Below are 27,382 nucleotides of genomic sequence, written 5' to 3' on the forward strand. Positions count from 1 at the left end.
CATGGTAGCTTCATTTCCACTGTGTACTTTGTGCACGATAACAATACAAGAACATGAAGAAAGATAAAGGCAAAACAAAATAAGTAAGAGAGTTAGCATGTAATAAAGAGACAGCATAAACACCAGACTAGTAACACTCTGTAAAATAAAGTGCATTTATTAAATACCGTGATGTAAAGAGAGGAGGATGAAAACATGACAGTAAAATAGTATGTGTAAAGGAATCTTGAAACAAGAGAAGTAATCATTAAATTTTTAATGCTTGATTTATCAAATCTGAAATGATGCACGAGGCACGGAAAGCAAACTGAAAGCAGCATCACCATTATTCAAGGAGAAAGTGGCTTGAAAGCTTTTGAGGAGCATAAATTGAATTGTAATAGAATAGGGCTACAGTAGGATTATTGATGAAGGATTTTATGTCAGTAACTTCCTATTCAATGAAAGTAATATAGTTTACTATGCCTCTGAGAGGCGCTCTGAAGAACAGTTTTGGCAAAATTAATGTTGCCAATACTTCACGTGAGCTATGGTAGTCATTATCCTACCTTCCAGAAAACAGGTTGGTTTAAGTACACCTACAGGTACCTGAGAGTTTTTTATGCATTTATATACCCATCTCAGAGACTGCATGTCTACCATAAATCAGTGTTTAGAAAATAAGCTCATATTTTACTCTCAGTTTTCTCTCCTAAGCACACACTGTCTTCCTCAGTGGGCCTGCAAGGTTGTATCATGCAGGTATCTAAAATACAAACTACACAGATCTTGCAAATTCTCTTTGTCCACCAGGTAACCTAATTGCAACTCATTAATACAGTTCCCTTATCCTGTACTCAGTAAAAATGATGCAGCCATAGCAGTTGTTCTCTCAAGGAGAACCCAGTCTGGGCAGTTAAGCGAAGGCTCCCCAGTCATTTCTGAGTAAATGGCTACATGGCCCATCTCTGCTTCTCTGTGAGCTAGGCTGCCTTGGATAAGAAAGGGGGAAATCATGCACAAATCTACATGCCATGTTACTGATATGACCAACAAGTTCTATGAGTCCTTGAGAATATTGTGGCTGAAATACCACGTTCCCCTGTTTGGAGCAGGAAGCTAGTAACCGTGTCTGTCTGAGTCAAACTGTGGACCAAAGGCACAAATTGCCTTGTAATTGATTACAGCGGGTCTTCCTGATGATTGAGATGGTTCTCAGTGTGGATCATAGTGACAGATGCTGTCTCAACAGAAAAAAAAGTGTTCTTCTACCAGATCAACTAGTGCAAAGTAAAAAGACATCTGTGAACACACCCTTAATTCTGGACCTGTTGCAGTAGGTAGCTTACAGAAGTTCTGCAAAAGACTACCGTGTCTGAGATATGGAATAGCAGTAATCAGCTCTGTCTGCTCATATCAGGGCAATATGAGACCTGTCTTCTCTTTCACAGAACGGTTGTCTTCCCCTTTTGAGGAGTAATTAAGTTTATCTGTGATGTATATTCTCTGTGCCAAACAATCTTTCATGCTGCAATGATTCTGGTAGTCTGATTGGCAAAACCCACCTTGCAATGGAACACAAAAAACAGCTTCTGGTTTATTTTTCTGCCTATAGAGTCGAGAGACACTTACATTTCTATATTATAAACATTTATTTGAAGAACTACAGCTCCCAAGATGATTTCCAAAGATAATGAGCATAGGAAAACTACTTAAATGTAGAATAAATATTGCAATAGAAGAATGATACAGACTGATCAAATATTTAGGCAATCAATGGTCTTGTAAGTCATTACTGTGAATTCTGATGCACTCTTGCTAGCCCTGCTGGACGAATTACTATTACCTACTTTGTAATGGCATAGTATAGTATCTGAAGGATAATAGGTTTCCTTAATGTGAAGTTTATACCTTATTAATTACAAGAATAAAACAATTCTCTATTTCCTCCCCCCCCGCCTCTCCCTCCCCTACCTTCCCCCCCTTTTATGTCCCCCCAGCAATCAGTGTGCCAGTAAAATCAGGTTCAACTCAGCAGATAGGAAAAACTTGGAAATGTCCCACAATCAGTGTCACTGTTTGTGTGTTAGGGAAACAAAAACCTAGCAAGAAGTCTCGAAAAATATCTTTATCTTAGGCAGAGGCAGCAACTGAGACACACAGCCAAACTAAGTACAGTGCAAAAATATCAGCATAGGTCTCTGGAGTGTTGTAGCCTCATCACTGTGCTTACATTACTGCTGCTGAGCCCAGCTAATGCAGCTGGACTGATTTCAGATACCTCTGCACTATACCATTAGTTACATACTAGGTCTGATATTCCTGTTGTGGTACCACATTGTCCACTGCAGAATTACCTCTTGTGGTGACTGTACTGCTATTCCTTGTTATAATGCATGCTTTGTGGTGCTTTGCTTATAGCCTATTTGAAAGGTCATTAATTCAAGCAGTGACTAACAAGAAGTACATTTGTATGTTTTCATTGTTTATTATATCCTGTTTCATCTTCTCAGTACAGCTTAGTTTAACTTCCATTTTAATCCAGCTTCATCCAACAGCTGTCAACTGTGTTCAGTGACATTCCACATTTGCTGTGGGTGACCTGCTTGTATCTGTGTAGGGGTTCATGAGATAGTACATGGTTTGGGCAGAGAGCAAAGAAAGTCTACAGTATTGAACTTCTTCTGAGGTGATGTGCCTTGAGAGTCACCATCTTGTCATCATATTGGGGATTTCAGCTGCCAAGTGTGCCCAAACAAAGAAATAAACTCATGTTCTGTGACTGTGTACCCCAGATGTTGCTGCTATAGCACTGCACACCACTGTGTGCAGCCTGGTTGCTCATGTTCAACAACCATGCAAATCTTTGCCATTTGCAGTATATACCCATATATGGGCACAGACCACTGAAAAAAGGAATAAGGGTGTCTAGATTTTCCTCAAGGAACTCTTAGCTGTGGAAACTATCACCATTTTGTTTGTTAGAAAAAGTACAGACCTGCTAATCCTTAAAATACGCTGACATAGACTTGGTCTTCTATCTGTATGTTGACCTGTGAGAAAGGAAGATACAGCTGGTTTAGATTAATGCAATGGTATGGTTTTGCTTATTTTGTTATGGTTATTATACTGCATATAAGATATACATAGTATATTGATGATAATTAGTACTAATAATTATTATTTTTTATTATTACTATTTGAGGTCTGGTCTTGCTAATTGATTTGATTTAAAATACAGGATGTGTGGGAGGTTGACCCTGGCTGGATGCCAGGTGCCCACCAAAGCTGCTCTATCACTCTTCCTACTCAGTTTCACAGTGGAAAGAAATTGTAGCCAAGGGCTCATTGGTCAAGTCAAGAACAGGGAGATGGCTCAGCAGTTACCACCACAGGCAAAACAAACTAATGTTGAGGAAATTAGCTTAAGTCATTACTAATCAAATCAATGTAGGATTGCTCCCATGGGAGACAGTCCTTCACAAAATCCTCCAACATGAGTCCTTCACACAGGATACAGTTCTTTGTTAACCAGTTCATTGTAGGTCCTTTCCACAGGGCGCAGTGTGGGTGCCCCACGGGGTCACAAGCCTGTCAGCAAGCCTGCTTCAGCGTGGGCTCCTCTCTCTTCAGGTCCACATGCCCTGCCAGGAGTCTGCTTGAGTGCAGGCTTCTCACGGGGTCACATCTTCCTTTGGGCACATTCACCCTCTGTGCTGTGGTCCTCCATGGGCTGCAGGTGGCTATCTGCCCCACCGCTACCCTTCATGAGCTGCAGAGCTTCAGAGGAATAGCCTCACCATGGTCTTCTCCATGGTCTGCAGGGGAATCTGCTCTGGTGCCTGGAGCACCTTCTCTGCCTCCTGTTTCACTGACCTTGATGTCTGTAGAGTTGTTTACTATTCTGACTCCTCAGTGTTGTGCCTCTCAGTGTTAGTTTCTGGATGAGAGGAAATACATTATCCTATGCGTTTGCTTTTAGAAAGGAAAAGATCTCCTGGGTCTTAAAGATGAACCTTGCTAGTGCAGGCCTGTGCAGCCTCTGCAGTGGAAGGACTGACCTGCAGGATAGTGTGGTTCTTCAACAAGAGGACACAGTCTCAGGCTGCGCCAGGGGAGATACAGGCTGGATGTTAGAAAAAAGTTCTATACAGAAAGAGTGATTGCACATTGGAATGGGCTGCCTGGGGAGGTGGTGGAGTCACCATCACTGGAGGTTTTTAGGAGAAGACTTGACGGGGTACTTGGTGCTGTGGGTTAGTTGCTTGGGCGGAGTTGGATTGGTTGATGGGTTGGACGCGATGATCTTGAAGGTCTCTTCCAACCTGGTTTATTCTATGTATTCTATTCTATGTAATTGGATGAGGTTCTTGAGTAATAAGGAAGACTAATTTGAGGGTTACTGGCTCTGCATTCTCACATGCACACACACACACATCTATTTAGTGGAAGATGTGAAAAATCCTATCAGCTCCTGTGTTCTTAATAACAGAGGTGTCCCAACTGAGTTATTCTAAACAACTCTGAAAGAGACTTGGTTCACTGAGAGCATTTTCTGCCAGCTGTTCCTTACAAATTAATTGGGGAAACAACCGAGTAAGTCACTTGTTTTCAGCAAACCTTGTCAATGTAAACTGTCCTCTTTGTGGTTCTACCTGCCTTACATGATGTATGTGCTAAAATTAAACAGTGCTGCTTCAGTGTTGTGCTCCAGAGAGGCTTGTACAGTTTTCCATTTTCAGTAGTTAGGAGCTGATGTAACACAAGGCATTTAGGCTTTTCTTTCTGAGGCACTAAACCCCAGAAATGTTTGATAATAGATCCATTGCTCACCATGGTAGTACCTAAGGGTTATATAAAGCTTAGTTTTGTTTTCAACTAAGTTGGACGCTTGCCCAGAAGCTGATACTGTTAGTAAGTTACTAGGACATTGACATGTCAGTGATTGTAACTGCTAAACATTAAAACAAACAAACAAAAACCCAACGGTAGCTTCAAAAAAGTTCTATCAAAAGTTTGTGAAAGGTACCAAAGTAATGCAGGAGGCAATAAGCAGTAAGCCACCCCTAACACCATCAATAAGTTTTTCAAACAGAGTGTAAACTGTATGCCTAGGACTGTGCCCATGTCCATTCTGTCAATCACCTACCTCCTTTTATTAGTCTTAGACAGAAGATAAACAACAAGACTGACAGCTTTGTGTCCTTTGGCATTTTTGTGTCACCATCACAGAGTTAGAGGGTATTATGTCATCACTCAAGGCTGTCAGGTTTACTTTAGTCTGCAGTTTGTCTTAACCGTTGTTTTCCTCATTTCTCCCTCTAAGCTGATGCACATACCCTGCATGGGCTGTATGTGGTTCATGTTGCCAGAGTCAAATTTTCAGATGAGAGATGTCTGTGGCCTCAGCTATGAAAATGTCACTTTTTCTCCTATTCACCAAAACAGAAATTAGACAAATAAGCATCTTCCTCACTCAGACAGTTCTGGGTTGTGCAGAACTTTTCATACCTCATGCAATCAAACAGCGTGACAAGTAATGAGAACTTTGAGGGTGTATAGCTCTCTTGTGTAATCTGTATAGATTTTGGTACTGTGCATTGATAACTAGTGCCCAGTGCATAACTTTAATTATATCATGTATTATATGATTAAATTGAAATAAATCTTACTTTTTCTTTGGCTAAAAACAGTCAAGCAGGTGTGGTGGAAGAGTCAGTGCTTGTTTTATGGTCATTTGTAACACATGATCACAACTGGTGTTCCCCAAGGCTCAGTTTTGGGGCCAGTCCTGTTTAGCATCTTTATCAGTCATGTGGATGAGGGATCAAGTTCGCCCTTAGTAAGTCTGCAGATAACACCAAGCTGGGTGGAAATGTGGATCTGCTCGAGGGTAGGGAGGCTCTGCAGAGGGATCTACACAGACTTCACTGATGGGTCAAGACCAGTTGTATGAGTTTCAATAAGGCCAAATGCTGGGTTCTGAACTTTGGCCACAACAACTCCCAACCCTGTGCAGTGCTGCAGACCTGCAGAAAAGTGCCTGGAAAGCTGTTCAGCAGAGAGGGACCTGGGGGTGTTGGTTGATAGCTGGCTGAACATGAGCCAACAGTGAAAGCCAGCAGCATCCTGGCCTGCATTAGGAAAAGTGTGGCTAGTGGGACCAGGAGAGTGATTTTACCCCTGTAAGGGTGTGTGAGGCCACACCTTGAATACTGTGTACAATTTTGGGCCCATCACTACAAGAAGGATATTTAGTTTATGGAATGTGTCCAAACAAGGGCAACAAAACTGGTGAAGGGCCTAAAGCATGTGTCTTGTGAGGAGTGGCTGAAGGAATTGTATTCTCTACAAATACCTGAAAGGAGATGGTGGAGAGGTGGCTGTTGGTCTGTTTAACCATGTAACAAATGACACAATGAGAGGAAATGGCCTCAAGTTGCACCAATGGATGTTTAGGTTGGACTGAAAGGCTTACCAAGCATTGGAACAGCTTGCCCAGGGCAGTCCCCATCCCTGGAGTTATTGAAGAGTTGTGCGGATGCAGTGCTTAAGGTTATGGTTTAATCAAGGACTTGTTAGTTTTGGGTTAATGACTGAACACAATAATCTTAAAGGACTTTTTCAGTCTAGGCAGTTCTGTGTTTCTGGGATCATTTAATGAAAACTACAAGTTTTCTTCACTGGGGAAACAATGGATTGTCTCCACAGAAAGGCACATGTGCCTATAGGAAGTGTCTGCCTCAAATTACATGTTCAAGCTCCCTGAGAAATGTCTGAAAAGAGCAAGACTAATTAAGAGTGAGGTCCTCCAAAGGCAACAAGCTGAAACAGAAGATATGCAAGCTAAACACAGGAAATCCTAATGAGGGAGGATAGAGACTGAACTAGCAATTTCAGCCCGAAGGACATACTTACTGCTTCTTGGGATTCTCTACCTCTCTTTAAAAGATGGCATTTCAACCAGGTCAGATCACCCTCATGCTGAAACAAACACACAGATAGAAGAGCAGAGAAGAGACTGTTTGGTCTATCCAGTAGCCAAGTACGTAGAGCAGTTCCTGTTAGTGGGATGGGTAAGGAAGGGGCAAGTTGGATTTTTAACTGCAGTAGGTTTCTAATACAAACTACTAATAAAACTTTTGGTCTACTTACCTTAGGCAATGTCTTAATCATCTGTTTCTTAGTGGGCTTTGCTCAAGCCTTGACTTGCTGAAACTGCAAATATTCACAGTAGGGAGCAGAAAAAGGATGAGCTAGCAAGTAGGAAATATGGGAAAACAATGTTCAAGGCTTTGCTTCAATTAATGTGTAATTATATTTCAATGTATGTAGTATGTATTCATAAAAAGTAGGACAGTATCAAAGGAGACATTTAATGTCAGATGACCAAAAGTCCAGTGGTGATGGCATGCAGACGGTCAAGTGAAGTGGAAATTCTGGGATGTGCTCCCTGTAGTCAGGGCTCACTAACCAGAGGTTTAGAGGTGACAGTGCATAGGCAGATTTTGGAGAACAGTGTGCCTGCACCTCTTGTGCAAAAGGAGAGCCAGCAAGTAATTCTGAAGGTTTCCAGTGGGTGAGCTCCTGGGGAGTAAGTGGAGGATCATCTTGTTTGTTAATAGCCCTGTTGCAGACACAGGATATACCCCTGCACCCCCATACAGTTAAGTGTCCCAGGAGGATTCAGGCAGTTTCCTCTAGGTACTTGTACATCCTTAGAGACCTAAGACCAGCCACTCAGCTAGGTCCCTGTCATTGCATAATTGAAGGGTCTCAGCAGTGCCCAAAGGCTTTCCTTAGGCACAGGGATTCATGTTTGTAAAGTTTGCTGGTTTCATGTTTTAAGTTCACTCCCAACTAGAGCTAGGCACTGTTCTTTCATAAATTGACAGAAATATCAAAGACCAAATAACAGTGCAGAGTGCCAGTGAGTTTCCTGGGTACTTTTGACATGTTTGTCTCGGCTGGCATATTTATTCTAGTAGAGATCACCTTACAAGAGGACACTTGATTTGCATTATCTGATTTGTTCCATAATGGGGGAGATCAGAGTTGAGTTTCTGATTTCATTTTCACAGGGAACAATGTATCTTTAATTTTAAAATGGATGATCAGCAGCTACATTCATAGAATAATTCAGAACATCATTTTGGCTCCTGCCATTCACATTGCAAAGTGATGTAATCATCATTCCCTTCCTACTTTGTCTCTCACTGTCTGTAATGGCTCATCTGCAGATGGCTGCCTTGGATCTAGATATAGAAACACCAAGGCCAAATCCCTAAGCATTTCCACAGTCTTTTCCTAACCTTCCTTTTTTCTTTGAATTTAAGGAGTCTCCAAGGACCTTTATCCTCTAAAGTGCTATTGGGGAAACAAAATGGTGTGGTTTTTTTTCCCCTTTATAGCTTTAATCCACTTAATTTTTCTCTGTCTGTTAGTAGAATTAGGAAGACAGAGTTGCATATGAGGATTTTGGTTTGGTTTTGTCCCCTGGAGATCACTGTGGTTTCAGACACTGCTAGTTAATTGATATAAAGCTCATGATCTAGATTTTACACAGAATCACAGAATGGTCTGGGTTGGTAGGGACTTCCAGACTACAGGGGGCACATCTCTTCTAATCCAACCCCCTCTGCAGTAAGCAGGGACATCCTCAACTAGATCAGGTTGTCTGGAGCCCTGTTGAGCCTCATGTTGAATATGTCCAGGGATGGGGCCCCAGCCACCTCCTTAGGCAACCTATTCCAGTGTTGCACTACCCTCATAGTAAAGAACTTGTTCCTAACATCCATTCTAAATGTACTCTTCTCTAGTTTGAAACCACTGCCCCTCATCCTATCACTGCCTTTGGAAACAGTCCACTCCATCTTTCTTGTAGGCTCCCTTCAGGTACAGGAAGGCTGCTATTAGGTCTCCCCAGAGCTTTCTCTTCTCCAGGCTGAACAACCCCAGCTCCCTCAGCCTGTCTGCATAGCAGAGGTGCTCCAACCACCCCTTATTGTGGCCCTCCTCTGGACCCACTCCATCAGGTCCATGTCCTTCCTGTACTGAGGGCTCCAGACATGGACGTGGTACTCCAGGTGAGGTCTCACCAGAGCATAGCAGAGTGGCAGAATCACCTCACTGGATCTGTTAGCAGCACATCTTTTGCTGAAGTCCAGGATGTGATCAGCCTTCTGGGCAGCAAACTCACACTGCCTGCTCATGTCCAGCTTCTTGTCCATCAGTACCCCCAAGTCCTTTTCTGCAAGGCTGCTTTCTGTTGCCTCATCTCCTGGTCTTTATTGAAAGCAATGATTTTTCTGGCCTAGGTGTAGAACCCTGCACTTGCTCTTGTTGAACCTCCTGAGGTTCACCTGGGCCCACCTCTCCAGCCTGTCCAGGTCCCTGTAGGGACTCCCCTGTGATCTCCTACAGCTGAATTAGTGTTAATCCATTTAGCTTTCATTACTCCTCTACATCTGGTTATAAAGTGAAATCTGGCAGTATTGTCAAATTGGGAGAAAGTATTAGTTCTAAACATTTTGCTATAAAATTATTGTTGTGGGCTTGAATTAGCATTTATAATTGAGGGTTAATAAGTGCTGTCTGACTTGATTACTTTTTTTCCTGCTCTCAGAACAGACCTATTGGAAATAAACCAGTCCTCTTGCAGCCACTCCTCTGAGGACAGCTGCTGGACCTGTGCAGAGTGCGTGATTCCTTAGCTGACTAATTGCACACTGCAAAAAGCAAAACAGTAACATTCCACACGTGCCAAGAATGACAGCCTCACGTTGGCACCCTTTGATTGGAACATACTCCAGAAGCCACCTCCTTGACATGCTGACACCTCTTATTGGGAAAAGATTTAGCTTGCATATGTGGTTGGGGTTTATTGGTTAAGTGATTGATAACAAAGAGTATACAAACCAACCACTCCAAGCTATAAGGCAGTTTGTGGGGTTTGGGGCTGCTAGGGACTTCTGCTCCTGTCAGCTAGCCACTTTCTCTGTTAAAGGCTTTGGTTTAGGGGTGCTCAGGACTTCTGTTGCCTGCTGCTTCTGTTAAGGGCTTCCATGACTTTGTTAAGGACACTCAGAGACCCTGCAATGCTAGGGATTCCACAGTGCTATAAGAAAGGACTTCTGAGCAGACTTCTGAGATTCTCTGCTCTCTGCATTTCTGGAACCTTGTTGCTATATGCTAATAGGGTTCATGCACTATTCATCACCCAATGGCCCTGAATCAGGGAGCAAAACACAGTCCAGTATGATTCTTGCCTATTGAACATAGATGGCACAAAAGCATATTCAGTGTCTCATCCTTTTCAAGTACTTCAGAACTGCATCTTCAATAATTGCATTACAGAACTCTTAAATAGACATGTTTGTCTTAAATAGACTTGTTTGGCTCAAGCTGAATCCTGGGATTGATGGTCTGAAGAGGAAACATCTTACATTTTTAGCCATCAGCAACACCTTTTCTCAATGACAAAATTAATCCTAGGTACAGAGGTAATATATTGAGCTTTTCAGTACCCTGAGGACCTAAGTTGCCAGTTTCCACAGCTGCAAGCTTGTGGTATCCAACAAGTAGCAAAAGCAGCTGAGAACAGATCACAACCAGCTAGAACGTGATACTGGACCGTGTGAGAACTCATCTGCATGTGCTCACTGTGAATGTCTGTCAGGCTTCCCTCTCTCCATAGCCTCTCTTTCTGTTCTAACCACTGAGGCAGGACAAATAATATCTATTGGAAGATGAGCATACATTGAGTATACTGAAGGCTGTTATAAGGGAAAGAAAAGAAATGCAACATTTAATTTAGAAAGTTTTGGTTGAACACTTTGGAAACACCCTGAGTAAAGAAGGGCAAGAGAAAAGTATCAAACTTTGCAGAGTTTGCCAGCAAAATGGAAAACAGAAGAAATCAGATAGTGGCAGTGCTAAGACATTATTGTGTACTTGAGGAAGTGAACGTTTTCCTGGGCTGTTGAGTCTACCAGGACTGAGTAAGATGGCAAAGGAGATTCAGGTTTATAGACAACAGGCTCATTTTTCTGAATAGCTTTTTAAATAGAGGTCTTAAATTCTGTGCCTGGAGATGTGGCAAAAGTAGTTGAAGCTAGGTAAAAGGGAGTTAACTGCATCAGCTCTGAACTGAAGTAAGATAAGGAATAGTCAAGGGCACTGGATAATTAAAAATGGGACATTCTAACTTAGATACCAAAACCATTCACAGATCTGGTTTTGGAAGTTGTTACTGCAGGACTTTCCATTATGGGTGATGTTGTGAACGTGTTGTCATCCAAATGAGCAGTTAAGGTCCTTTGACTGGCACTTTCTCAGTGATGCCAAAGAGTACAACAACATTCACTACCCTGGAGGCTGGATACCTGCATTGCTTGAGCAATGTCTTACCCAGCTTGTGAAGCAGTACTGGAAGGTTCTGTTGTTACATTATATAGAGTTCTCTAGCACACAGTACATTGAGAAATTCTTCTTTGGCTATATCCCAAATATGTAATTTACAGTCTATTTAAAATGTTCACAAAAAGCAGTCAACATTGGAACAACTCCTTGTAATTTTTAAATGTTCAGTGCTTGCTTTCATGTGAAAATCACAACATACAAATCTATCCTTCGAAAATAATAAACTGCAGAGAGGGTAGTTATGGTGGTTTCTTACTTGTAGTGCTTTCCTAGTGAGTCTTCAGGCTGTACCAGCTAAGTGCAGTATGACAACCAATAATTTCAATAGTCTGTTGCAGGTATGAAAGACACAATTCCCTATCTGTGCAGTTGGAAATGGTAGTTACTTTATGTATTTGCTTTCCAAATGAGTCTCTTCAATCTCTTGCCTACTGCTACTATTTGAACTGCAGAAAGAAACAATCAGAGGAATATTTCCCCCCAACTCTTAAAAAAGAAAAGACCCATAATAAATGTTTAACTCAAAAAGGCAGAATGCATCCAATTATTTTTTATCTTTACATATATATTAAGCACGGACAAATTTCTTTTGTGATACTCAAGTAGATCTGCTGTGTGTGAATGGCCCCAGGAATGTCAGGTATTGGTGATAAATGCTACCAAAGGTAGCATGATTCCTCACTTCTGTTACTGGTAGTACCTACTGTTTGATAACAAATGCATTCACTCTGCAATCCCAGCAGAGCTCTCATTTGGTGCAGCTATCAGCACTCAGTATGCCATTGCACATCAAATATTTGATTTCTTTTTCCAAATCATATCTCATGGTGCTTGGTGAATATGTCTGACCACCACTCTGGACTCCAAATACTGTATTGCTGCAATTATAAAATCACCATGCTCTTGCCATATAGCTGCACAAGAACTGTATTTGCATGAAATAGATGTACCTTAGAAAAGCTATTTTTTTGTCCTATTGCTCCCTTCTTTCTTTCCCCCTCCCCCTTGAATCCAAAGCATCCATGAGGGAGAAAATCATCTAGAAAACCCAAAATATTAATATCCTTCATAAATATATTCTTTGTGAATATCCAGCAAATGGTGCTTTGGTGGTCTTTCAGGCTTGGTTGCATCCCTACATTTTTAAAAACACAGATTCTTTGCCCTGAAAGCATCTAGAATCACAAGCTCACGGGATGTTTCACATCAGAAAGGTCATCTGGACATGACCTAGTCCAACTTTCTTACTCTGTGTTCAGTTAGAGTAGATTCCTCAGAAAATTAGATGCCTAGATACTTCTGCCCCCATTTTTTTTGTTCAAATTTGGATTGAGTTCATGATTTTCTTTTTCTTCATGCTAAGTAACCCCAAGTCTCTCAACCTTTCCTTGACTGAGAGATGCTTCAATCCCTTAATTATCTGTTTCCATCACTGTATCTCTCTAGCAATTCCCTTCATTAAGACAAATCCCACAAAAGAGGAAGCATCTGTGTAGTTGTGGTTCAGAAGAGGATTATCTTCTGGTAGGCTAAATGAGAGACATCATAAAACTTAAAGGGCTCTATCATAAAAGATGTTAAAACCACTAAAGAGCTTTCTGAGAATCCTCTCTGGAATTGCACTCGACTCATCTCGGATCTCTCTTGATTCTTTGCTCCATATTTCAATTCCCTCAGTACTGAGATCTGCAAGTCATCACTAGCACCACTAACGTCTTCAGCATTGACATATACATTAGTATTTGACTCTATCTTGGTACCAGAATCAATTCCTAGATTGATTGCAGTTGCATTCATCAATTGCTGCTGATGTCTTTGCTGTTGTGTTCGGGTTCTGTAATATTTTCAAGGTAATGACCTGTTCTTATTTGGCCTCAGGAGGAAGCTTGCTCCACTGACTGCAGCAGGAGTTTAGGGAGTTTGACTTCTTAATGTACAAATTAATGTCCTACTGCATGTGCAGCCATCTTCTACCAGACGAATGATGTCAATTTATGTACCTGCATGAATGATCAAGAAGTGCAAAAAGGACACGAGCGTCTTATAGCAGAGACCTTATAGAAAAACTTCTCTTAGATCAGTAATCAGCAAGAAAATCTCTTCAAATTCTGCTGTGATAGCATTTCAACAGTACTGCAATCTATAGGTGAAGCAGTACCATAAACACAACTCTACCTTGAGGATTACTCAGTCATGCCACCAGAAGTATTTTTCACTGTGATGGGAATGTTAAATCTGGGCAATGAATGAGCAGAATGGAAACACCGCCGTTTCCTTGGTGAGAGAAATGCAGGTATAATGCACTTCTGCAACTTTCTCCAGACATGGTCAGCTGTAGCAGGTTAGAAGAGAAGCTGGATTCCTGGCAGTGTCAAGAGTGCATCATTTCACCAGGGTGTTCTGCGTTCCTTATGCTTTAGGTTTCCTTGCATCCAATGCTGACTAAAGACAGTGCAGGAGGTTCACGAGCAATAACTGTAAAGGGCAATCCCTTGAAGAGAAAGAGTGAGTACAGTGTAATGGATGGTCTTCAAAATATGTAGACTGTCTTGGAAGAGCTTTGTGCTGTTTGGCTAGACAATTTTTAATACCTGAACAAGCTGAACTCTGCCTTGGTTAGCAATCCTTTAAGCACTGTTAGCATAGTGATTACTATCAACATCAGCAGCACGAGGAGAAATTGCCTGGTCTAGTCTTCACAGAAGAACAAACTAGCAAATCTGTGTACCTTTGGTTTGGTTTGCAAGAGGATTTGTATTTTTCATCCCTTCTGCTTCAATAATGTCATTATCTGATATTTCTCACTTACAATGACCTCCAATTTAGCTGGAAGCATACAGGTTTGTGTTTTCAGTATTAGCCTCAAAATTATCAAAGAAAATTATTTTTCTATGCTCTATTAATATTTTATTAGGTAGGTGTGGACTCTTACTGCAGCTCTCCATTGTATTTTTTTCAGTTTCATACTTATGCAGTAGTGTTCCATTTGCAGACCTCCAGACATTACCTTCCCAGCTGAGAGCCTGTTTCTGTTTGTAATTTGCAATGGATGGCACAGTATGGTGTGCTCAGTTTTGGAACATTATAGAATTACTTTTTTCCTCTCACCATAATTGCCAGGTTCAGTACAATGCAGAACAAGATTCATATTCTTAGAGTGGTGCTGCACTTGAACACATAGTTAAATAATTTCCCCTGTAATCCTCAGGGCTTCTTTCCTGTATTACTGCTTTCAAAATTCCGCTCTCCAGCTCGGTATATGAGATTCACAATTGCTTTTATCTGTTGAATCTAATTTGGTTTTGTCCTGTCTGTCTCTAACGTTGCCAGGTAATTTGGGAATTTTCATTTTCTCAGCTGCATATTTGAGGAGTGTGATTTGTAAAGATCTTCTAGGCTCCCGTGCTGTGGCACGTGTCCACTCGCATTAGTGCCGTAGGAAATCTTGCCATTCCCCGTTGTAGAAGGACCCAGATGAGCAGCCCCTGTAAGGCAATGTTTCATCCAGACTAATGTGCCTTTTCCCCTCTTTTTTTCCCCCTTTTTTTTCTTTTTGAAGTACAGTTAATCATTAGTCCAGCACCATAAAACAACAAAGCACCTTCATGGTTTAAAGACTGTATGTTTGGGAAGGATTTGAGACTGAAATTTCTTATGTGAAAGTGAGGCAGCCCTGTTAAGGAATAGAGTTCCTTCATTTATTAACTAGGTGGCAAACATTCATAAAAATATTAATAAGCTGTTATTAATAGGAAAGTTTGCCAAAACATATTAAATAGGCTCGATGTAGGGTTAGAATACATATTTACAGCGGGAATGTGCAGTATTCAGGCAACTATAACACTTGTAACACTCTTAGGCAAACTGGTAGGAGTATCAGAAAGAGAGTCAATCCCCAGGGGCGAAACAGCGCTTGGCTGCACCGGGGGGGAGACTCGACAAGAACTGTTAAGCCAAGGAGGCAATGAATTAATTACTCACACCTGGTTCCACCCAAGTGGAGAGTGCTGCTGCTGTGTATAGCTGTTGAGGCTTTGGGGCACTCACATGTGCCAGGCATGGCTGGTTGCCAGCAGGAATGCCATGCAGTCTTTGATGGCTGGTCTGGCTTTGGTGGACAGCGGGCTGGTTATGACACTTCTCAAGATGGGCATTTGCTTTGTCCTGGGGAAACTGCAAAATCCTGGTTGCAAGAGGAAGCAGGTTTGGCTCTGACTCCTAAGCTCGTGGCTTCTCTTGTAGCTTGCAGTGTGTAGGGTAGTGGCTTTATCCCAGGCTCTGGGCTGAGCACTTGAGGCGATGCAAGTCAAGGCAACTTCAAGCCAAACAGGTCCAAGCATGTTCAAGCAAGGCAAGGCTTAAACAAGACAAGGCGACTAGAAATCAGCCTGTATAAAAATCTTGCCCAAAATTTGATTGGGCCAATAGGGCAACTGAATCCAGCACATAGTTACCCAATGAGAAGGGGTTCTGCCAAGCTGTGGCCATAAAAGGCAGAAGCAGTAGTCAGTACACATGCCCTTACCCCAGATACAGGGTTGTGTACCATGGTGCTGTCCCCTTTGCTCCTTTTCCCTTGTTACCCTGACTTTCTGCAGGAAGGAGGGGAGAGAGGGGGACTCTGTCTAGACACATGAGGGTCTGTCTGGGGTCGTGCTAGGGCCGTTTCGCCCTACCATGACAAGCCGTCAGAGCTTTTTAGATAATAATGTCTTCAAGTTTCTCAAACGACAAGCAGAATGGAAGTGCAGTGCCTCTTCAGTGCCAGAAACAAGAACTTGAAGTGTCCTAGAAGTCTTCTCTTGTTGCGCATTGCCATGTTACTTGAGTCAGCTGTAATCGAGAGAAACTGAGGAGAACACAGAAAATGGTTGTGAGAGGAAAATGCTCCGTGCAGAAAATCTGCATGCAGGAAAGCTTTATGGTATTTATTCTGGTCATGAAAGGCAAATAATCATCATGGCCTTCTTCTGCCAGTTGACAGCAGTTGGAGAAACCTTGCTTAGCAGATGTATCCAAGACAGTTAGTTGTTGTGAGTCACCTTAAACTGCTTTAATTTTATCCAGACTGCAGGAAATGGAGAATGGTCATTTTGCTGAAAACAATTACCTTGCTCTCCAGCTTTTCTTCATAGACCTCTAAGGGTGTTCTTTAAATACAGCTTGCCCTCATAAATAATAAGTAATGTTGTATGGACACTGATACTGTACTGTTAGTGAGACTGTCAGCACCTCTTCTAATGAAGGGAGTACTTGTTACATTAATTATCCAACATGCAATACATTGCAAAACTATAAACAGGACAAAGCAGTTTGCCATTGAACATTTTTCTCTAATTAAGCTACTCAATTATTTCAGCAGTATTTCTCAACTGAAAACAACCTAGTCTTTTACTGCTAGATTGCAAGCCAGAGCATAAAGCACAAGATGACCACATGATTAGAGGTAGAAGAAGTAGATCCCTATTGACCCTGCTGTTTCTTCCTTTTCACTGCCAAGTACTTTAGAACAGTTCAAAGAGAAATAGAAATGTGCTGGAATGAAAGCCAAACTAATCTCCAAGGATTTGTTATTTTGTTCTTGCCTTTCAAAAACCTCACTTAGCACCTTCTATGAAACTCAGTGATGCCTTGAATTTATTCACTAAGTACATGAATGAGTTGGAGAATTCAGTGAAGTACCCACAGCATCTGAATGACACAAAAGTGTGAAAGATGTACGCTGGAATATGGCTTTGAACTCATCTGTGTTACTAATCACTTCCCTAATGGGGAAAAGCATCATCAGACATCTGCCAATTGGCCAGAATGCTGTTCCACAGCCACTTAGCCAAAGATCTGTCCATGTTATTGTGACCTTTAGTTTTTGTTATTTCTGCTGATTTTACTTCAAAATGATGTTACCATGAAAGGACTCCAATAGTAAGTACTTCAGCCAATCTAATAGGTTGCATACCAACTTCTAATGTGTTACCAGATGTTTTCCCTTCTACATTAGCATTAGCTGTGAAAGTAGACTCTATTTTAGTATTTCTATCTCAGTGGTGAAGTCTGTCTTGACTCTAGATTGATTAAGATGTCATCTATCTTTTTGATAGATGGAGTTTCTATCTTTCTGACAGATTTGGACTCCGTTAGAATTAAGACCAGCTAGTTAAGAAGAGCAAAAATGAGATTTTCATGGGCTCATTTCCAGTGAGAGGTAAAAGTGGCCTCAGCAAATAGAGAAGTAGAAATAGAAGATATGTGGTTACTAAATATTCATGATGTCACCCTATCCTTGGATCCTAGCTGGCATGAAAGTCATGAAAGTGCATGACCAGCAGGGAATAAAGAAGGAAAAAGATTGTTTTCTTTCTATACACAAGTAATTGAGAAGTTTTAAAGCATTAGGAGTTCAGGTAGTTTGCAAGTACCTGCTAGACAGATTAGACAAGAGGACACAGTCTCAAGCTGTGCCAGGGGAGGTTTAGGCTCGAGGTGAGGAGAAAGTTCTTCACAGAGAGAGTTGATAGCCGTTGGAATGTGCTGCCCAGGGAGGTAGTGGAGTCACCATCCCTGGAGGTGTTCAAGAGGGGATTGGATGTGGCACTTGGTGCCATGGTCTAGTAGTCATGAGGTGTTGGGAGACAGGTTGGACTTGATGATCTTTGAGGTTTTTTCCAACCTTGTTGATTCTATGATTCTATGACATCAGTAGAATACCTACATACCAGTTGGAAATGGGCAACAAACTAATGAATGCATGGTATTTTTAAAAGAAATGGAAATATTTGGGGAAGAATTGTGGTTTAGAAGACAGTAATCCTAATAGTAATAATAATAATAGTAGTAGTAATAATAATGATTATTATTGTTGTTGTAATAGTTTTCTGTTTTCTCTTTTTCTTTATATATTTTTTTTTCCTTTTCCTGCTGGTGGTGGTCTGTGGCCTGACAGATTGTGGTGCACAACTGTAAGCAGGTGCTGTATATCATCCCTGCAGACATCCTGGTATATTGGGGTTATTATGAACAGAGCAATAGCCCCTCTGAAATATAGCCAAGCATATCCAGAAATATAATATAAATCTCTGGAACTGTATTTCAGATTTGATGATGATGCTGCATTCAGCAGGCCAGGATCTGAAAATCTGAGTGATGGTTCCAGTTTCATGACTATTATATTTCTGGGAGTTCAGCCCAACCGACACAGTATCAGAAATCTTTCTGGTTCCGACCGATGGTTGCATTATTCCCATGGCAGAGGGAACAGCTCTACCATGAGGAAGAAAATTTAGTTGAGTGATCCCAGGATAGCATCACATGTCAAGTTAGTGCACTCAAACCAGCTGCAAATTACTCTGGAGGATTTGGGAGCCTTGTTGTTTGCTTCAGCCCCATTATTCAAATACATGACTCAAAATACTAATAAGTCATTTTAGGGAAAGGGACTAGAGATGCTAGTCTCTGGCTACTGCATGCCCAGGGCAAACTGCCTTTTCTGCCTGCGGTGAAATGGGGATATTTTTGTCATTTTTTTCCATGTCAGTGTAAATTTCTGGTGTTCTTTCTTCTCTGTGCTATAGCTCCTATTGCAAGGCTTCACTACGTGACTGTGTATGATCATTGCATTATTTTTTGCAGTTGTTAGCGAGGAGACCAGTTTATTTCAACCACTGCTGATCAATGCAGCTGCAATTTTTACTTATCAGAACCTATGCTGTGCAAATTATCCAAGGTTGCTTGTTGTGGTGTCAGAAAACATTCTGAAAGGAAATGTTTTTTTACAGGAAAATGGAATGTCAGATAAAGTAAGTAAAATGTGTCTGCCTGGGAACAAATATTTTATGCATAACTATTTCATGACTTGCAAAGTAACTGCATCACACGTGCCTGGAAATTACAGAAAGCTGAAATATGGACTTAGGCCGTGGTGGAATTTACTACACAATTATGTTTATCTTTTCAGCTTGTGCTTTCTATCCCTGTTTGCAACGTAAGTGTCCAGGAAGGAGACATCAGTGGTGGTATTCTCTGTTACTGTTTCAGCATAGAAGCATTTCCCAGAAGTCAAATGTATATTCTGCTTATTTACTTTTCCTAGCATATCTGTGTCATGCAAAAAAATGAGTATGCAAACTTCAGGATGAAACATGGAACACCTGATCTCAGCTCTTCATCGGTGGTTGTTTTTCCAGCTTTCCAGAAAACTGCCTGAAGTGAGGTTTCTGTGTTGTACAAAGGTTTAAAAAGATGTGGAGGGGACGAGATGAGGGAAGGGAACTGTAAGAGTGTAGCTGGTGCAGGTGGTTTATAGTTCAGTTGTGGCTTTTTTCTACCAGCGGGATCGCAATGGAGTGCTGTTGGCATCATCTTTAGACCATTTGTGCTCTAGTGGAATTCACTACAGTCCATCTATAATAAAATAGTTCAACAGCTACATAAATCTTTATCATGGGACCGGAGGAAATGATAATGATAGCAAAATAAAACATGATGTAATGTAATATACTGCATTATTTCAAAAGCAACTTCACTTTACAAGGAGACAAAAATCACCATTTTCAAATGATGGAGTATGCATTCACATCATGGAATGCCAAGGGGGTTTGGTGGGTTTCAGGGTGCTGGGGATTTTTGGTGTGTGTTTCCTATGCTGCCCCCCACATATATAGAGAGGTGTGGTGATAATGAAGACATTTGGAAGCACTGAGTAATTCTGAATGTTTTTTAATTATGTTTAAGGTCAGTGATGTGCAGCGAGCTACCATTTTTATGTCTGTTCAGTTTGCATCTTACTGTAATTAAAAAGCTGAGAAAACTCTTCACCTACTTCCTCAAAGATAGCAGCACCCTCACTATTATGAGGACTTTTAACTCAAAAAGCCACGGTCACCAGCTTTGCCTGTTATTCTGGGCTGGTAGCAGTTGGCTTCTATGTACTTTTTGTTTTCTTGGGCCTGTTTTTCATGGCTCTAATGTCACCATATTGGTATACATGTTGCTCCTCATTTTGTGGCTTTTTCTTCCTTCCTTGTTTGCTTTAATGTTACATCTGTTTTCCATCATTATATGCATTTAATGTTATATTCTGCATAATTAGTTATTTCTTGCTGCGGCTGGCCAGAAGACATCTGGGTTAGCTCTGGTATATAGCCATTACACACAACCCCAGTCACTTCGGTGTACAGTGGAGCAGTTAGTGGAATGCTTGTGTTAGGTTTACCTAAGCTGCCACCTTTGAGTTGTCAGACCCTGCAGAGAATAAGTCAAGATTTTGCTGGCCAGCTTTAAATAACCAGTAAATACAGCCTGAGAGCTCTGTAAAGAAACCTGAATGGTAGCCTTAGAAAACAAATTCAAGTGACATTTTTGCTTAATCTTTGTTGTAGTTGCTTATTTTGATGTAAGTCTTCCTGTATTGACAACATTTGGAGAGCCCTGCAAAACGGGACAGAAACATCTAGATTCAGTAACAAAGCTTTGGGTTTATCATTGGAAGATATACACTTAGGAGAAACAAATGGTAACAGACTTTGGGAACTTTAGAATGAAAGAAATGGAATGAAATTCAGCAAGCACAAGTGTAGAGTCTTGTACCTGGGAAAGAACAACCCCATGGAGAAGTATAGTCTGGGGACTGACCTGTTGGAGAGCAATGAAGGCAAAACTGACCTGGGGGTCCTAGTGGATGGAAGGTTGACCATGAGCCAGCAGTGTGCTCTTGTGGCCAAGAAGGTCAGCGCCATTCTGGGGTGTATCAGAAGGGTGTGGTTAGTAGGTAGAGAGAGGTTCTCCTCCCTTCTACAGTGGTGAGGCCTCATTTGGAACATTGTGTCCAGTTCTGGGGCCCTCAGTTCAAGAGGGACAGGGAGCTACTAGAACAAGTGCAGTGCAGAGCCACAAAAACGATTAAAGGAGTGGAAAATCTTCCTTACGAGGAGTGACGGAGAGCTGGGGCTAGTTAGCTTGGAGAGGAGGAGACTGAGGGGTGACCTCATGAATGTTTATAAACATGTAAAGAATGAGTGCCAAGAGGATGGAGCCAGGCTCTTTTCAGTGATGCCCAGTGACAGGACAAGGGGCAATGGGTGGAAGCTGAAGCACAGGAAGTTCCATGTGAACACAAGGAAGAACTTTTTCACTGTGAGGGTGATGGAACAATGGAACAGGCTGCCCGGGGGGTGGTGTGGAGTCTCCCTCTCTGGCAATACTCAAGACTCATCTGGATGCATTCCTGTGTGATCTGGTATAGGTGATCCTGCTCTGGCAGGAGGGTTGGACTAGATGATCTTTCAAGGTCCCTTCCAGCCCCTAACATTCTGTGATTCTGTGATCTTGCTTCTTCTCACAAATCAAAGTTTTTGCTCAGTGTCAAACCATCTCCCAATAATTATAACAGTCCCACTTTACTGTCAGAGTCTTGCTATAAAAGTAGACTCCCTGAAGATTCAAATACTGTCAGGTCAAAGATTTTAATCTTTATTGTTCACTTAGAATTACCTTGTTTACTTACTTATGATACCAGTATTTCTATGATGGGGAAAGACTTGATTGATATTGGTAGATTCCCAAAACAATTTAACTGCAGGAAACTCGAGTGTTTGGGAATGTTTTTCAATAGCAAATGTGGGTTAATCTAAATACAGGCTTTTTTGTTGTTGTTTTAATGTTAGCTGAAGTGACATTTTTAATTTAATTAAACCTACCTGCCCCCTTTCCCTGAGTGGTTTCATGCAGACAGCATTTTGTCACAAAGGATTTTTTGACAGAAGATCAGATTTTTAAGTCATAACTGAAACAGTAAAGCCAATATCATCAACTTCCTCAAATCTGTAAGAGTGTTGTATGTGAATGTGGGTGCATCACTTTCACTATCTTCATAAGAAAAAAACACCTGTGCAGCATGCAAGAAACCTGGTATTCCAGTTTGATGTGAGCAGTAGTGGATGTGAGCAGAATCTGTAGGCAAGCTATGCAATGGTAGGCTTCGCAGCAAAAGCTGTGTTTTGCTAGGAGATGCAGCAAGATTCTCAACAGTTACTCACATTTATATTATTTTTTAGCATTGAACAAAGCTGTTAGGGGCAGAAATCAAGGTCAATGTTGTTTTTCTCAAAGGAAGATCAAAGGTAACTCAAGTGCCTTCATTTCTAGGTTTGTAAACACTGCAAGTCACTCAGTACACTGTTTGGAAACTTGCTGAGCTCTTCTACTGTATTCTACAAAGACAAGAAGCTGCTATGGATGAAGACGAAAGTGCCCACATCCCTGGATTCTAGGGTGTGATTTCGCCAGGCTGCTCCTATACCCTGTATAACCTACTATGCTTTGTTAATGTGTTGTTTCCTATCTTATAACACAAACTTTTGTTTTTCAGCTCTGAGGGACAACAGAATTGAGCTGGTGCGAGCTTCATGGCATGAACTGAGTATCAGTGTCAGTGATGTGTCTCTGTCGGATGAAGGGCAGTACACCTGCTCTTTATTTACTATGCCTGTCAAAACTTCCAAGGCTTTTCTTACTGTTCTCGGTGAGTATAAATAGCTGAGAGTAAAGAAACAAATGTTAACCTTCTCAGGCTTTGGCAAATTATGGTAAGAATGAACTTTTCTACAGCTTGGCAGAAGATACATGTAAATGTCTGATCTTGTTTCCCTGAAGTTTATTGTTTCATATTGCTGTGCTGAAAAATGACATGCCCCTTATTATTTGCACTGCGGCATGATAATGGCTTGGGGAGCACACAAACAGCACGGTATGAGTGCTCCCTAGAATGGACATCATCTCTACATCCCAGATACCAGAAGGGCAAAGAAGATACATGCGTTCATCTCCTGGCAATGTGTGGCATGGAGAAAAGGGGAGAAAATCAAAACGCATGAAATCAAAACAGGCTTTAGAGCTTTATCATTTGTCCTTAGCTGTGCATTTTCATGTCTCATTCGGAGATTTTTTGTCTACAAAGTGCTTATTTTCACTGAGTTTGTCGCTTCCTTTATGCTTTATCCTCTGCTGTTTCCCCCAAAGGTTACAGATCGACATAGAGCAGCAATAGATTTTGAGAGATGCCCTGAAATAAAGTTTCTGCTCAAAGCTTTATATGATTCTATGAATGTCAGCAGCCCAATCAGCCAGAATTGCTATAATTCATGCAAACACACCTGCCTACCTAAGAGGCTGTATGATTTTTAGAGACTGATTTTCATTATTCTCTCCTTTTACTGTCCCTGAACTTGATTCTTTTTTCCTTTTTGTTTTATTTTTATACATATACCAGCAGACAGCAGAATTTAATAGAACTAATGTAAGATGTCCTCTGCACCAGTAATGCTCACATTAATCCAGACAGGGAATTAAGTTTGTGCATAGGATAAGAAATATGTCTCCATTTCAGTCCCTGTGAGACTCTCATAGAGAAATGCTCACAAGTTTGTCATTAAGGACATGGAAATACTGCCTCAAAGAAGAAGATTCTGGAATAACAACTACCTGCAGTTAATCTTCTTTTCTGTAGAGAGTCACCTCATGATCTCAACAGTAGATAAGTAGACCACTTCAACCTTTTAAATGGCAGAAAGATGCAGTAAGAGGTTACAAATACAACAGCAACAAAATGGCAAAAAACCCCTAGCCCATATTTATTAAGCAAAGTAACTTGACCTGTCACAGTTTTACCTTCATTTCTGGGGATGATCTAATGATATTTTCCCAACCCTAGCTGCGTAGATTCCAAGATAGAAAGCTCCAAGGCAGATACAAAGACAGATGCCTGTCTTATTTCATTTAGTATTTGTAATTTTCTATCTCAAAGTAACATTTTGAACTCCTGGAACTCTTTGTATCTGCGAAGAGTGTATTTTCTGTTGAAATGTATTACATCTTTTAATCAGATAAACTATCCTTTTATGTACTAATAATCTCTTTATTGACTGCTGTGTTATGGATTAGAAGATTTAAGTGTCAAGGTATTATAGCAGACACCATTTTCTGTCCTGAAAGAGAGAGGTAGATTTATTACAGAAATGTACTCTGCGCTAGACGCTGCTGTTTGGGGTTTAGGTACATAATCTGTCATTTTGGGAAAGAGATGTAAACAAACCCAACTGTGAAATACAGGACATGGGATCAATTACTGTGACTGATCCCTTTATCTAGCCACAAATATCAATATGCCAAAGCACTGCAGATTCAAGTTATAACAACAACATTTGCAGAGATTTTAAAACTGCAGTCATCAACATCACTTTAAAACAAGTTAGTCTTCTGTTTTCAGAAGCCAGATGGATTTATATATGTAGTGATCAGTTTCCCACCAATTCTCTCTCTTTTTTTTTCAGTCTTCCACAGTTCATTGAAAAATGAATAGAATAGAATAGAATAGAATAGAATAGAATAGAATAGAATAGAATAGAATAGAATAGAATAGAATAGAATAGAATAGAATAGAATTAACCAGGTTGGAAGATACCTTTGTGATCATTGTGTCCAACCTATCACCCAACACCATCTAATCAACTAAACCATGGCACCAAGCACCCCATCCAGTCTCTTCCTAAACACCTCCAGTGCTGGCGACTCCACCACCTCCCTGGGCAGCACATTCCAATGGCCAATCACTCTTTCTGTGAAGAATTTGAGACTATTTGAAATGTAATATTATGTCTATAGTATGTAATGGTCATATGACTTCCTCCAAAGAACTTGGATTCAGCTGGAAAAATTCTTTGTAGCCAGTGAAATTCTGAATATAGCTATTGATTTTTTTTTTTTTTTTGGATGGTGAATACTCTGAAGACAAGGGAACCCTCTGAAGACAAGGGAACCCCTGTAATGATGTTCATCTTCCCTTTTCCATGGATTTTATATTACATTCTTCATAATCCATGCTTAAACATCTGTTCTGAAGTTCAATCAGTTCAGCTTCTTGCTCCCAGTTACATTCTTTTCTCACAGCTGTACTTCAAATACACTTTGGCATCCTGTTTGCTCTGCAGACCTGTTTAAACCTTATGATAACAAGTCAGAGAAGACCTGCACGCAGAATATATTGTTGTATAAGATTGTTCTAGAAATGCAATCTGCTTCCCTTAGAACAGCATGTAATTTCTGGTTTCTTCAGTTCTTTAGAATCAAATACAGTTCAGATTGGCAGTGTGTTTGCAATAGGAAAGAGGATTTGCTGACAAGGCAGGGAACTAATTATTCTGCTTTGAGAATTCAGAGCTCATGAAGAAGTGAACTTTAAGTTGGCCATATATTCATGGCAGCAGCTGGCACTACAAGAGACGTTTTTCTTATTTGCTTCTTAGGTGTTCCTGAGAAGCCACAAATTACTGGATTTACCTCACCAGTTATGGAAGGAGAGAGGATGCAGCTCACTTGCAAGACATCTGGTAGTAAACCAGCAGCTGATATCAGATGGTTCAAGAATGACAAGGAAGTTAAAGGTATTTTAAAGGACTTTGATGTAATGTGGTCCAATTGTCAGACTTACCCATTATTTATATATGTTTAATTCATCTTTGTAAAGTTTCTGACATGCAATTGTTAAATGAATCGGTGATAGCAGGTAGATAAGGAGCTGTTTGTAACTTACTGGTGTGGTCATATAGCCAGTTATTTTTCTCCCTTCAGATGGTAAAAGCTGATATTTTGAATTGCCCTGACCTCTATTCAGCATAATAAACTCAGCTGTGATGCTTCATAGAGAAATGTTTTGCAGATTATTTTTGTTGCAGACATGCCACTCATGCCAGATATTTTACATTTCCATTTCTTCTTGCCTCTCCAAGATGATATATCTCTGATTTGGTCAGTTGCCACTTTTATGTTACAGACCTCTAAGTGAAGTGGCCAGAAGAGGCAGAACTGTCTGGAGGAGTCAGGAGATTGCTCTTCCTGTAGGGACTCTGATCTGATGAGGAAGAGTCAGGATGTAGCAATTGAGGGAATGTCAGCAGGGAAACTGGGAATGCGCAGCCGAGGCAAGGATCATGAGAGTCTGCAGTGAGAAGCAGAGAGAACTTCACAGGGGCTTGGGGGCATTGGACAAATTGTTCTGTAACTGCAACAACTGTGAGTGTCTCTACACAAAGCTGAAAGCAAGGATTTGCCTTTGAGGATGTAGTGATATAGGGAAGAGTTTCATCTAAAAGTTATATATTTGTTTTTTCTCTTCTTTTTCACTTTGCTATGTTCTTTATTTAAAACTTACTTTTCTAGTCCATATTCTCATAAATGCAGGGATAGTTTCAAATCCTTTTTGGTGGATGGGTGGAGATAGTGCCTTATTCTTAAGGTCCCTTCCAGCCTGACATTCTATGGTTCTGTAATAGTGATTCTATGACAGAAGGCTTAGTCACATCTACCACGGCCACTTAAAGAGCTTGTCATAGAGCAGATGTATAAAAATTGCTCAGGTATTTGTATGTGTTCATGTCACCTCTGTGCATTCTGCTGTAAGACTAAATGATTCAAAAAATTATTAAGAAAACCCTCAACTTTTGTCTGCTTTGTCTTATATTTGTCTGACACTGTGAATTTATTAGTTCAATAATCTGCCTCAAGCAGAGTTACAGCATTAATTGAAGAATCCATTAATCTTCCTTTATTACTATCTACCATAGTTCAATGTACACAACCAGAGCTGTCATATAAAATGGGCAAATAAAGGAGACTGCAGTCAGTTGTCCAAGTAACCCAGTCCATTCTAGAAGCAGCTTTTAGATTTTGAATGAAGATCATAATCATGTTGAAGGGTAGAGGAATTTTATGTTGGAAGTATCTGAAAGTTGTTTGAGTGCTTGTAGTACAGACAGATAATGAGGAAACAGAGAACCGCAGATGCATCGATTCTGCCATCCCGAACCTATGACAGGATGAATATGTAAAGATTGAAAATTACTCTAACGAGTGTCAGCCCTTTAGGAGAACCACTGCTGTGGTGGGACTAATAGCAAGGCAACACATCTGAGAAGTTGTTCTGGTTTAAATTATC

At 40.8% G+C, this 27,382-nt stretch overlaps 1 protein-coding gene across 4 annotated transcripts in view; it reads left to right on the forward strand.

The window, feature by feature from the left end:
- The window catches only part of CADM2 (cell adhesion molecule 2), a 632,714-nt gene that overhangs the window by 491,576 nt on the left and 113,756 nt on the right, over window positions 1-27,382 (forward strand). For all 4 annotated transcript variants that reach the window (XM_054165780.1, XM_054165782.1, XM_054165783.1 and 1 more), the window contains 2 exons: window positions 22,763-22,915; window positions 25,695-25,832. In XM_054165780.1, the coding sequence (XP_054021755.1) occupies window positions 22,763-22,915; window positions 25,695-25,832 (291 nt within the window). The remainder of the gene's footprint in view (window positions 1-22,762; window positions 22,916-25,694; window positions 25,833-27,382) is intronic.

This window comes from Dryobates pubescens, chromosome 12 (genome assembly GCF_014839835.1).
Source record: "Dryobates pubescens isolate bDryPub1 chromosome 12, bDryPub1.pri, whole genome shotgun sequence".
Classification (NCBI taxonomy): domain Eukaryota; kingdom Metazoa; phylum Chordata; class Aves; order Piciformes; family Picidae; genus Dryobates; species Dryobates pubescens.